The 13,209-nt window shown below is 31.1% G+C and overlaps 1 protein-coding gene across 1 annotated transcript; it reads right to left on the bottom strand.

Annotated features, from left to right (window-relative positions):
• Positions 1-2,592: 2,592 nt before the first annotated feature.
• On the bottom strand, positions 2,593-5,668 carry LOC112755840 (uncharacterized). Its single transcript, XM_025804141.3, has 6 exons — positions 5,191-5,668; positions 5,061-5,117; positions 4,663-4,816; positions 3,642-3,739; positions 3,502-3,567; positions 2,593-2,806 (listed from the first exon to the last, which is right to left on the bottom strand). Exons 1-6 carry the CDS (start codon positions 5,320-5,322, stop codon positions 2,768-2,770), a joined length of 546 nt encoding a protein of 181 aa, XP_025659926.1. The 5' UTR covers positions 5,323-5,668; the 3' UTR covers positions 2,593-2,767.
• Between the last annotated feature and the right edge of the window lie 7,541 nt (positions 5,669-13,209).

Raw genomic sequence — 13,209 nt, 5'->3', positions numbered from 1 at the left:
GTCGATAGAATTATAATCTTTTCTCCCGTTATATGTATTGTTATGATTTAATAATACTTTGATGGTTCTCTGTGCTCAAAACTTGCTTTTGGGATAAATAAGGGGGCAAAATGCCTAACCACCGCACAAGGATGCCATTAAAGAAAGATTACGTGTTACAGAAAATAAAGCAGTGTAGAAAGAGAATTAGCTGTAGGGGGCAAATGATGAAACCTCAGGAAGTGAGGGACCATGCTTACCGAGCTCTGAACACGGGGATTATTAGGTACTTGAGTCATGTATTTGTTTTGTTTCATTCCGTATGTTTGAGAGGTTTTTGTTGTTGCTGAACTAATAAGCCAATTTTTTGGTAATCTGGTTTTGTCTATCTAGGGTACCCCACTTGGCTTATGTTCTCTTGCTACTTGTCCATAAATGATAGAACTGAGATTCTAAGTCATAAGATGAGATGTGTTGTATTCAAACCTCAATGACGTTGTAAAAAGGGATGGGATTAAAAAAAATCAAACAGATTTAATCATGAATGGAATGAAGTTTAAGGAAAAGAATAGCAGGTCTAGAATAAGATAAGAGTGTGATTTGATGTGAAGAAGAAATAAAACTGAGATGTCAGTATATTAAGATATATAGCACTTGTTTTTGTTGGCCGAGCCTCTAATTGCTTTTGAAAGAACTTTGATTGCATCCAAGACCTCCTCATGACTTGATATGACTATGGGATCCACTTGGTTTTGTGGTTATTGGTTAATATACAAGTATGATACACTGCTATTCCTTAATGGGGTGATATGAAATAAGGCAGTAATTTACACATGAGAAGTAAGTGCTATTAGGTAGATGGTTATCATGGGATACGTTTTCTGTTCCTTTAGCAATGAGTTAATAGTCAAATTAGTCTCTAAAAGATGAGACATTCTTTAAATTTATTTCTAAAACATTTTTTTAATCAAATTGATTTTTCAAAGATTATGAATTAATCATATTTATCCTGCGGTGACTTCATTAACAAATTTTGTCAACAATTGATGATATGAAACGTTAATTGACAACATATATAATACTTGACATGTCTAATTGGACATTGACTAGATATATTCATGAAAATTTATTAATTTAATTCTTTTTTTTCCAATTACACAAACTGTATTTGCAATGACCTAGCAACTAAATTGATAGATTTTCAAAAACAGATTTGTTCAACATCTAATTGGACATGTTAGGTATTATGTATGTTATCAGTTAATATTCTACGTCATTAATTCTTGACAAATATTATTAATGAAGTCACTGAAGAACAAATATAATTATTTCGTAAATTTTGAAAGATCAATTTAATTGAAATATATCTTTTAAAAACAAATCTAAAAAAAGTCCCATATTTTAAAGATTAATTTCACTATTAACCTTTTAATCAATATGAGCTCATGTATTCTCTTTTCTATCTAGAATAATTTTTTTTCTCAATAGGCTTTTTTTTCATCATCTCAATAGACTTTTTCTTTAGAGTTTTTTTTTTTAATGATATTCTTTAGAGGTTTTGATGAGACATTTTTTTGGACAAGAGATGAGATTTTTGAATCTTGATAATATTTTTTTTTCTTATTAGCTTACCCAATTTGACTTTAAGCCGATCGTTATTTTATTAAAACATATCTCATATCAATATATACTTCTTTTTTTTTTTTGGTCAAAATATCTATATATTCTTCTAAACATAATAATAATCAATATCAAATTTAAGAACTACATAATTAACAAATGGAATAAAAGTAATAATAATATTCAGATGCAATATTGACAACTTGATATTAATTTTCGTTAATTTAAAAATATAAACAAATGAGATAAGCACTTTGGAGTTTAGATCCGATACTAGGGTCCAGTTTGGGTAACCAACTTAATTAAACTCTTTTTGATAAAATAACTTAAACAATAAATGACTCTGTTAAAAGTAACTTATAAATAAGTTATTTTGTATTTGAATTTTTAACTCTAAAAGTGCTTATTTTATAGAAATGTAATGAAAAATAGAAGTATTATGAAAAAAGTCATTTTTTTTAACTTCTCTATAAGTTCCAAAATAGCTTCTTAGAAAGTTACAATTTGATTTTGAAATTTGCACCAGACATTAATACTACTACTTTTCATAAGTCAAATTAAAAAAAACTACTTCTAGAGTTTCCAAACGGCCCTAGGTGATTGTCTCCTCAAGCTTATGTAAACGAGAGAGGAGATATTATAATCATATTAGCTCTTTTATAACATACAGTATACAAGACAACAATCTTATTTATAGCTATGCTAAGATTGTGATGCATCATATTGCTGCCGTGATGAAATATAAATCAAAAGAAATGCAACCTCACGGGAAAATCTCACGAGCTTGTCATGTTTTAATTTTTTAAACTACCCGCAAGGTCATATGAGACTTTTAGCATCTGAGGATCCATGTCCATGAATGTACTCAAAGCTTATAAACCAAGTCAATTACCACAATGCTTCATAATATCTAAATTAAAATGAAAACGAGAGAGAATTGACATGTAAATATTGGAATCCTAGGCAAAAATAGAAGTTTATCCAAAAACAAGATAAAAGAGAAACATTTTTTTCTTAATTATTCAGACTACTATAGCCTCCTACAAACCTTGGCCAATCCAGGTGATTCCAAGAGTATGTTACATTTATCGTAAATAACAAAGCAAGCCTCGTCCTTCTCTATTTAAATTTCATCCAAAACACACTAGGATGAACAAGAGATTTCTCATCAACGCAAATTAAGACCCCCACCTGAATACTCCACTTCCTGTAGATAAGCAAAAGCAAGGTTATAATAGGCACACAGAACAAAGAATACTGAATACATAGAATAGCATCACAACGATGAACATGACGCAACTAAATCACCAGGTCCTTAAATCACAAAAGATTGGAATCAGGAGAGTATCAATCATCATAGATCTATTTTCAACATCAATAATCACATTTTAAATTGAAAAAATATCAATATCCAGTTTTACAAAGTGAATTTAAAAGAGCATGTAGAATCTAATAGCATTGTGATTCGCAACAACCCTTTCATCATAGAATCTGTTTCGTTTCATCTTTTGTTTTTTTAAATCCAATCTACAGTTTTTGTATAATGATGATGTTAATATCGACACCACAGAAAGACTTGGAAGAATAACTTAGTTAATCCTGATAACAGTTTCAGCCTATAAAAGGAAAACTGACTGAATTTGTAGAATCAAGAAGCATGTGAGAAGAGAAGAGAAGAGAAGAATGAAGGAACCAGCAAATTTATAATTTAACAAAATTCATTACCAGCACTCTAACAAACACAATAGAATGGGTCCAAGGAAATGAATCAGTTTCTATAATTAAACCTTGAACAGAGAAAGATAACACGCCTATCTTTTTAGGCTATCGTTTTAAGATGGCTCAACACATAACCAGACCAAATATAACATGCAGTTACATTATTGAAGTTATGAATCCAACCTGAGCAGGAGGTAAGGATGAGACCCAGTCTGATGTGTGCGTAGGAAGAAGCCCCAATGCATTGAGCTGCAGTGTGAAACATTCAGATATGAATTTTAAACTTTTAAAGTATAAATTACAAGATCTTTTAAAGTACAAACCTTCCAAACACCTAGTGCCAAGCCACCCAAATTAAGGGCTATGAATAACAACTTAGGTCCAAGAAGCTCCACTCTACTGTCTTTGTAAGGCTCAAAAACTGCACAAAATAGAAAGAAATATTAACAATTCTAACAAAAATAAGTTTACAGTAGACGGAAACAAAAACATAATACAAATCAAACTCACTAATCTGAAAATAGAAAATATTATAGAAATGTAATGAGAAGAAAAAAAAAATTAAGAGAATTATCATCAATTCGAGAAGAAAATGACTTCTAATTAGGGCTTTTAAATTAGACCATGACTGGTTAAGTTTGAGGAAAGACCAGATAAGAGAAGACTAAATCAATCACGAAGGCAACAACAAAATATCAAATCACCAGAGATAGGGAACAGGATCTATAGGGTCAAATATTCAGCAAATGCATTTCCAACTACAACTCAGTCTACTAGTTTCAGATATAAATTACTATGGACTATGGTTGGTTAAATTTATTCCTTGCAAACATTTCCATCATCAAATGATATGATGAATAGATAATCCTTTAAGTGAAAACAATATGCACATTTACTGCTAATAATTAGCAACATGCATAAGAATTAGGAAAGTGAAACAAAAGGATACAGTACACAAACGGAACAATGCATTATAAAAATGATACTGATATACCCTATCATGACTGGAGAAAATTATCAATCCACATAAGAGGAGGAGGGGAATAATACACATAATGGAATTCTAATACAATGCTCTAATCAGAGTCAGTAGTTACAAAAGTTCTCTGTTATTGTAGTTAGATAGGCATCACGTACAACCATGGTTTTAAATTGCAGTTGACGACCACAATTGCAGGTGCAACATTACAGTAGCAATACTCTCCACATCTGCGTTGCAGCAGTTTTTTTCCGCAACTTTTGGCATCACGGTGCAACTGCAACCAGAGTCACAGCTAAAAGCATGCACTAAACCAACACATGCTTTACATCATACAGGGTTCAATTCAAGGATCTGAATCTTACTCTTGCCAACGCTTTGCAAGGCACTGATAGGCTGCCAAAGAGCTGAGAAGGTGATACCAATGCTGAACAGGTGCACTGTACTTCCAGCCATCCACATCATAAACCCCATCATTAGCAAGTTCTTGAAAGGGGCTTGTGCTACTTCCCAAGCTTTCTGTCATGTTCCCAAAATGTAAAACTTTTTTTTAAAAAGGATCTATAACTTCCACGCCCTATCAAATTCTTAAACAGTAATTCAATCGTAAACTACTTCCACAATTAGAATATGCAATACTATTTCAAATTGAATGTTGATCCAGATCCAATAGCATAGTATAAGCAATAGTTAAAGTAAATAAGTTCTTAGCAACCAAATTATTACCCTAAATTGAAAATTAAAATGCTAAAAAGAGGCGAACCTGTGATTTCCAGTTTGATTCAGCATCCTTCTTCTGGCGACTGAGGGTTGAATCGTCCTACGAATTTTTTTTTTTTTCAGAAGATTGCGTTCTTAATTTTTAAAATTAATGTCAAAAAAAAAAAGAGTACCTGATCGATGGAAGCACGAGAGAAACCGGGAGGATCAGGAACGTCGCGAGAGGAAGGAGAGGTTGAATTGTCGGAGAAGTCAACGGCCCATCTCCGAGCATTGGATCCCATGACTCCCTTTCCTTTATCCATTCGATGATTCACTGATTCAGTGGTTTTAGTAAAGAAGAGAATGGAGGACCTTTCTCGATGATTGATTAGGGCTTCCAACCCAAATTTCAATCTTCAATTACTGAAGGCTACTCCTTATTACTAGCTACTAATTCTTATTATTATTTCCATAATACTAATTCTGGGAAAAAAGTATATTTTAAATCTCAAAATATAAAAAAATAATAAGATAAAAAAAATTACTATTAAATTTTTAATTTTTATTATACATCAATAATTAAATATTTACTTTTTTTTTTTATTTTACAAAATAAACTCTCATTCACTGTTCACCATTGCGACTAAATTGTCTTTTGAAATATTTGACAGAAACAAAGTTAGAATTGTTTTTTTTAATATTGGACCAGAAGTGGTGTATACTGTATACCAATGATAATGTTTAACGGCGTTGTGGTAGTAGCTATTGGCACAACGAAAACGTCATCGCCGTTTAATGGAAAACGTTATTGACGTTTTGCGGAAAAATGATGCCATTAGAAAAATAATTTAAAAATTTTGCTTTAAATAAAACGTCATTGACGTTTTTTTTTTTGTCAATTAAAAAAATAAAGAGTAATTACCCAAATCAGTCCCCGAGGATTTTAGAATCGGACATTTTAGTCCCCAAGGAAAATTAATACACGGATCAGTCCCCAAGGTTTTATTCCGGCAGACAAATCAGTCCCCAGTTTATTTTCCGGCAGAGTAATTACCCAGATCAGTCCCCAAAGATTTTAAAAATGGACATTTTAGTCCCCAAGAAAAACTAATGTACAAATCAATCCCCAACGTTTCTCTCTGTTAGACATAATAATCTCCTATCCAAAAATAAATAAAATAAAATAATTATTATTATTAATTGCACAATAATATTGTACTATATTTTTTGTATTTTTTAGACAAAAATAATGATAAATTTATTCATTAAATTTTTATATATATATAGTTACTCAATAATAATAATAATAATAATAATAATAATAATAATAATAATAATAATAATAATAATAATAAAATGATTAGAGATTATTTTACAAGAAATTTAAAGTTAAAATCATTTGATATTTTTGTATCTAATATAATTAAAAGATGTCCTAGGTAAAAAAAATTATATATGTTTATATTAAAAAATATGTATTAAAACAAAATATTTTAATTTGAATTTATATTAAATATATATTTTTTTTAATACAAACATATTTTTTAAAATAGTACATCTTTTGATTATATTAAATACAAAAATATCAAATGATTTTAACCTTGATTTTTTTGTAAAATAATCTCTAATCATTTTATTATTATTATTATTATTATTATTATTATTATTATTATTATTATTATTATTATTGAGTAACTATATATATATATATATATAAAAATTTAATGAATAAATTTATCATTATTTTTGTCTAAAAAATACAAAAAATATAGTACAATATTATTGTGCAATTAATAATAATAATTATTTTATTTTATTTATTTTTGGATGGGGGACTATTATGTCTAACAGAGAGAAATGTTGGGGATTGATTTATACATTAGTTTTTCTTGGGGACTAAAATGTCCATTTTTAAAATCTTTGGGGACTGATCTGGGTAATTACTCTGCCGGAAAATGAACTGGGAACTGATTTGTCTGCCGGAATAAAACCTTGGGGACTGATCCGTGTATTAATTTTTCTTGGAGACTAAAATGTCCGATTCTAAAATCCTCGGGGACTGATTTGGGTAATTATTCAAAAATAAAATATACAAAACATGACTGCCGTTTTATATATAAAAAATTAAAAATATTTTTTTAATATAAAATGTCGATGCCATTCTATTATTATTTAATTAAAAATTGTTATTCATCAACAAAACGTCTCTTGTGCTTTAAAAAAAAAGGAATCAAACCCATAGCAGGGTAAAACATAGGGTTACAAAAATATCAATATATATCACATGTTTATTTATAATATAAGAAAAAATAGTCACCGAAAACGTGGAATTTACATTATTGACACCAATAAAATAAAATAAAATATTTTATTAAATAAATATGATATAATAAAATTATAAAATTAGATAATTATTCTGTCTGACTAATTTTTTAAAAAAATTCTAAATGAAAAATCAAAATTTCAATTTAGTGATATAAAATGGTAATTTATGATATTTTATTTAAAATCAAATCTTAATTATATTCAAAACACCAAACTAAATAAAAGACACAATTTAAATACAAAGAGAAAATATAAAAAATATAAAACAAATCTTTCTAATAAAAAAATGACTAATGAAATAAAAGTAAAAACAAAAAAAAACCTAATAATTTTCTCCTAACAATCACTAACTATGACCGATCATTCTTAATTAAAATAGTACATCACTATAACAGGAATGGAGGATTTTTTATTTTAATAAATAAAATAATTATAATAATTACTGAAATAAATATTTATTTTTTATCTCATTTACACTGTAAATAAGATGACTGTAAACAAGATATATGTATTTTTTTCAATTTTCATATATTTCATTTATAGGGTAAATGAGATAATACATGAAAAATTATTTCGTTGAGTAATTCTCCACATATAAGTGATTTTCAATACAAGTCATATAAGTCATTTATATTCACGCCGTTTCACGTTTTTTTTGTGCCTCTTTTTCTTCTTCTTTCTCCGTACTTCCTCTTCCTCTTCCTCTTCTTCTTCTTTCTCTGTGTCTCTTTTTCTTCTTTTTCGTAATTTTTCTCTCTCGTTATCATCGTCATCAACACAATCTCTTCCTCCCTCTTTTTTTATTGAAATTTCTTCTCCTCTTTTCTTTTTCTCTTTCTCCTTCATCAAAATCACCAGAAAAAATGAAGAAACATTATTCAAGGTACTGTTTTACTGTTCTTCTAGATTTTTTTTCTAGATTGTCTCTGTCATGTGCCTAATCCTTAACCATTAAAACATTAAAAGATTTCAAGAAGAAATATACTGTCTCCCCTTATATTGGGTGTATTTCTTAAATCTTTTGGGTGTATTTCTGTAATTCTTTGGGTGTATTTCTGTAATCATTTGGTTTATTTCTGTAACTGTTTGGGTGTATTTCTGTAATCCTTTGGATGTATTTCTGTAATCGTTTGGGTGTATTTTTGTAATCGTTCGTGTGTATTTCTGAAGTTCCATCATCTTCAAAACAATTTCAAAGCTTGATTTCAGAAACCATGAAAAAAAAAAACAGAAGGAGATCGAAGGCAAAGAGAAAACGCTTTTCCATACAAATCATACAAGTCATTTATATTCACGCCGTTTTCACATTTTTTCCCTCTTTTTCTTCTTCTTCTTTCTCTGTGCTTCCTCTTCCTCTTCTTCTTCTTCTTTCTCTGTGTCTCTTCTTCTTCTTTTTCGTAAAAAAGGAAACGAAGATGAAACACGCGAAGATGGTTGAGTAACGCGCGTGTTAGGCCCAACTTGTAAAACTTGTAAACAAAAATGACTTGTATGTGTAGCACTCCTCTATTTCGTTTATCGTGTAAATGATATATATAATTTTTTAAAATAATAAAAAATATTAATAATTTAAATTGGACCAAACTCTTCAAAATGAAACGTTTCAAATAACAGAAAAGATGGACAATTTTAAATAGTAAAGAAAATAAACAGTGCATTTTAAATAATAGGGAAGATGGACTGTCCATTTAAAATAAGCACATTAACACGTTTATTTTTCCGTTGAAACAAGTGAAAACATACATAAATGCACCATTAAACTACCCACTATTAACACGATTATCTTTTTTTTAACTACCCATTATTTAAATTGTATGTTGGCCCCATCATGGCCGCTAATATCCAAATAATACATTACCCTTGATTCATCCTTGGAAATTGCATTCCATTCTCAACCGCTTCCTCCATTTCCGTATCCCCTTTAAATTAAAGTTCATTGAAAAATCTTTAAATGGATATAAAGTTTGTAGGAAATTGATTTTTGTAGAGGAAGTTATGATCATTCAAAGTTTAGTGTCAAAATCTGAATTCTGTGAATGCTGCAGAATTTGTGATTTCTGGTTTGTGTACGTACGCACACCCCTGTGAGTTTTTGAACCTGTGCGCACGCACAGCCTTATGCGTACGCGCACACACGAGAAGACTTGCTATTGAGAGCGCTAGCACGACCCGTGCGCACACACAACCAATAGGGTTTTGCAAGTTGTGCGCCCGCACAGTCCTGTGCGTGCACACGTTGGAAGGTGCATTCTGTTGAGGGCGTTCGCATGCCTTGTGCAAGCGAACAGAATTGAAAAATTTTACACTTGTACGTACGTACACCTCTATGCGTACGCACACATTTTGAAAATCCTCCTGGGCGTGCGCACGCACGCACACCCCTGTACAAACGCACATGCCCTGTTTTTCTACTAAAATCTTGTTTTTAACTGTTTCACCTTCCCAACAAAATACCATAAATTCTGCTCAACTACTTTCAAATTGTTTTTAAAATAAGAAAAGATAAAACAAAATATTTTTATATTATAAAAATATATAAAAAATAGACACAAACAATAACGTAGATATTAATTTTAATTATTTCGAATTATTTTTGTACAAAAAACATTATTGGAAAAGAGATAAAAATATAAAAAAGGTTTTATAAACAAAGTAAATCTATGTATGTTTAATTTATTAATTATTATCATTAGAATTTTAAAATTATTTTTTCAATAAAAAGCTTTTAGTTTTTTATTTTAACAATATACTAAGAATATTAGTTAAAGTTTTAAGTGAATGAAATAAGCAATAGTATTAATAATGGGTAGTTAGAAAAAAATAATCGTGTTAATAGTGGGCAGTTTAATGATGCACTTATGTATACTTTCACTTATTTCAACGGTTAGGAAAAGTAAACGTGTTAACGTGTTTATTTTAAATGGACAGTCCATTTTCCCTATTATTTAAAATGTACTGTTTATCTTTTCTATTATTTAAAATCGTCAATCTTCTCTATTATTTGAAACGTTCCATTGTTAAGAGTTTGGTCCAATTTAAATTATTAATATTTTTTATTATTTTCAAAAATTATATTTAATTATTTGTATATACATATATCTCGTTTACACTGTAAACGAGATAATTTTTCATGTATCTCGTTTACAGCATAAACGAGATATATGAAAATTGAAAAAAAATACACGTATCTCGTTTACACTGTAAATGAGATACATGAAAAATTATCTCGTTTACAGTGTAAACAAGATAAGAGAGGGATGTTTATTTCGATAAATATTTTTTAAATTATTTATTTCAGTAATTATTATTATATATTTTATTTATTAAAATAAAAAATCCCAGAAATGGGACACAGCCGGTGGAGAATTGGGGGCCTTTCACCTTCTTTCGTATGCCGCAGTATCAGCGGCGATTGCATCAAGAAATGCCGCTAGATGAGGATCTAATTATTATTCAATTTTTGTTTTTCCCTTTTTATCTTATAAACATCAGTTGATTTCCCTTAATTTTGCAGAAACGCGCTCAGAATCCTTAGTTCTATTTTGCGGCGATTTTAAAACCGCAGCAAAACATGTGTCAACTTAAAACCATCGAAGTAAATAGCGGCGGTTTTAAAACCGCCAATAAACATGCTGAAAATCATACCTTGTTGTTTTCCAAAGAAAAACATCATACTTTGTTGTTTTCCAAAGAAAGTCTTACCCATATTATTCAACTCCGTCACCAAATATATAAACTTAGTAACATGCGATTTCATCGAAGTTTTTTATATCATACAAAACATATAAAGACATTATAAAACACAATCGTCTTGGTCATGTGTAATAATTCTAACTTGATCCACAGAACATCACCTTTTTTTTAAAGGACTTCCTACAAAACATCACCTGTAATGCATAAATGAATGGTGGCGAGAGTTTTCTAATTAATATTTTTTTATTCTGCATTATCTTTAACAGTTCCAGTTCTTTCTTTGCCATCAAGTCCTCCTTTAACACTTTGTTGTGTAAGCATTACTGTCGTATGAACTTTATTTACAAATTTTAAAGTTGGTGCGACCATTGAATTGTTGAATCTCAAACTGTTAAGAATATTGAGATGCCACATGACAAGACACATGCAACATATTAGAGTTTGTTAGAGAAATCAGTTAGAAGAAAACTGAGTCAGTTACATCTAATAAGAAGTAGTTAGAGCTCACTCACTATAAGTACCAATGCATTGTAACAAACTAGTCAGTTCAGCTAATACAACTCATTTTCCAGAAAATTCTCCTCCTCCTTCCTTCTCTCTCTCTCTCTCTCTCTCTCTCTCTCTCTCTCTCTCTCTCTCTCTCTCTCTCTCTCTCTCTCTCTCTCTCTCTTCTTTCATTCTTGTTCTTCATCTTCAAGAGTCTGATACCTTTACATGGTATCAGAGCTCAATGATCCATGGAGAATACTGCGCCAACACCAAAAGCTCCAACGAGCTTCCTCAATCAGAACACATTCGCTGCGTTTTTAGCCATTAAACTCAACGAGAACAACTACAAAGCATGGAAGAAGCAAGCACTATTATGCATAAAGGTGAACAAGCTTCAAAGTCATCTTGATCCAAGGATGGTACCTGCTAGGTTTAGCTCATAATTAGACAGACATGAAGGAATCGAAGCTCAAAGCTACACAGAATGGGAAGTGTAAGATCAGTGCCTTGTGGCTTGGTTAACAGCAACAATGGAGTCTAACTTTGTCAACCGTGTAATTGAGTACGATTACGCATACCAGATCTGGAATGTGTTAAGTGAATATTTTGAATCTAGAGTCAAATCGAGGATTAAGTAGCTCAAGACTCAGTTAAAGACACTCAAGAAGCACGGTTCTCTAGTAACTGAATACATGGCGAAGATCAATCAAGTTGCTGACGCACTTAGTGCACTTGGAGCTCACTAACCAAAGACGAGTATATTGAAGCTGCACTGGGAGGGCTTGGCGAAGAATATAATGTTTTCATCCCCGTGGCAACAGCAAGAATTGAAGAGACGTCAGAAAGCGAGTTTGAATCTCAGTTGCTCGCTCAAGAAGAATTAGTTGACAGATTTAGAAGGACGGAGCTAGGACTAGTTCAGGAAAACATTGCTCAAAGAGAAGATGCTCCAGAAAGATTTCAAGGAATAGGGTTCAACAACTACAGAGGAGGTTTTCGAGGCTCAAGAGGCAGAGGCTATTTCAGAGGCACAGGAAGGTCATCATGGTGGCAGGGCAGTAAGCCACAATGCCAACTTTATGGGAAACTCTGCCATACAGTAGTGCAGTGTTTTCATAGGTTTAACCAAGACTTCATGAATCCACAAATGCAGCCCCTCAATGCAGGGCAACCACCTTCAGCAGCATTCCACAATGGTACAAACTCTCAACAAAGATTTCAAGAAGTGAAGACTCAGCCTCCCGCACCACTCAATCCTCAAGCATTCCTTACACTGCCTTCAGCTCTCCCAGACACATCTTGGTACCCTGATTCGGGTGCATCTCATCACATCACGTTTGACAAAAAGAACCTCGTCACAGGATCTGACTATGATGGCACTGAACAAGTGTTTGGAGGTAATGGCCAAGGTATGGATATTGAACACATTGAAAGTTCATTCATGCATGCATCTTTATCTAACGAACCTTTCAAATTGCAAAACCTATTACATGTACCTAATATATCCAAAAATTTAGTGAGTTTAGCCAAATTTGCCTTAGACAATTGTGTGTTTTTTGAGTTTTGGCCTTATCTATGTAATGTTAAATGTTAGATCTCCAAGAAGATCCTCCTTCAAGGATTGCTTAAATAAGGACTTTACAAGTTTGAAGGGATCGAAATTGGCCCAAGAGCAAAGTCTGTACCTATTAATCCCACTTGTT

Source organism: Arachis hypogaea, chromosome 6 (genome assembly GCF_003086295.3).
Source record: "Arachis hypogaea cultivar Tifrunner chromosome 6, arahy.Tifrunner.gnm2.J5K5, whole genome shotgun sequence".
Classification (NCBI taxonomy): domain Eukaryota; kingdom Viridiplantae; phylum Streptophyta; class Magnoliopsida; order Fabales; family Fabaceae; genus Arachis; species Arachis hypogaea.
Note: the sequence above shows the minus strand (reverse complement) of the source record. Positions and strands in the feature narration are given on the sequence as shown.

Excerpts from the sequence above, each read along its gene's own strand:
- LOC112755840 (XM_025804141.3), bottom strand. The coding sequence starts at position 5,322 with ATGGATAAAGGAAAGGGAGTCATGGGATCCAATGCTCGGAGATGGGCC. Across the intron at positions 5,118-5,190 it reads CTCGTGCTTCCATCGATCAG|GACGATTCAACCCTCAGTCG; the intron begins GTACTCTTTTTT and ends AAAAATTCGTAG. Across the intron at positions 2,807-3,501 it reads CATCCTTACCTCCTGCTCAG|GAAGTGGAGTATTCAGGTGG; the intron begins GTTGGATTCATA and ends GCTTATCTACAG.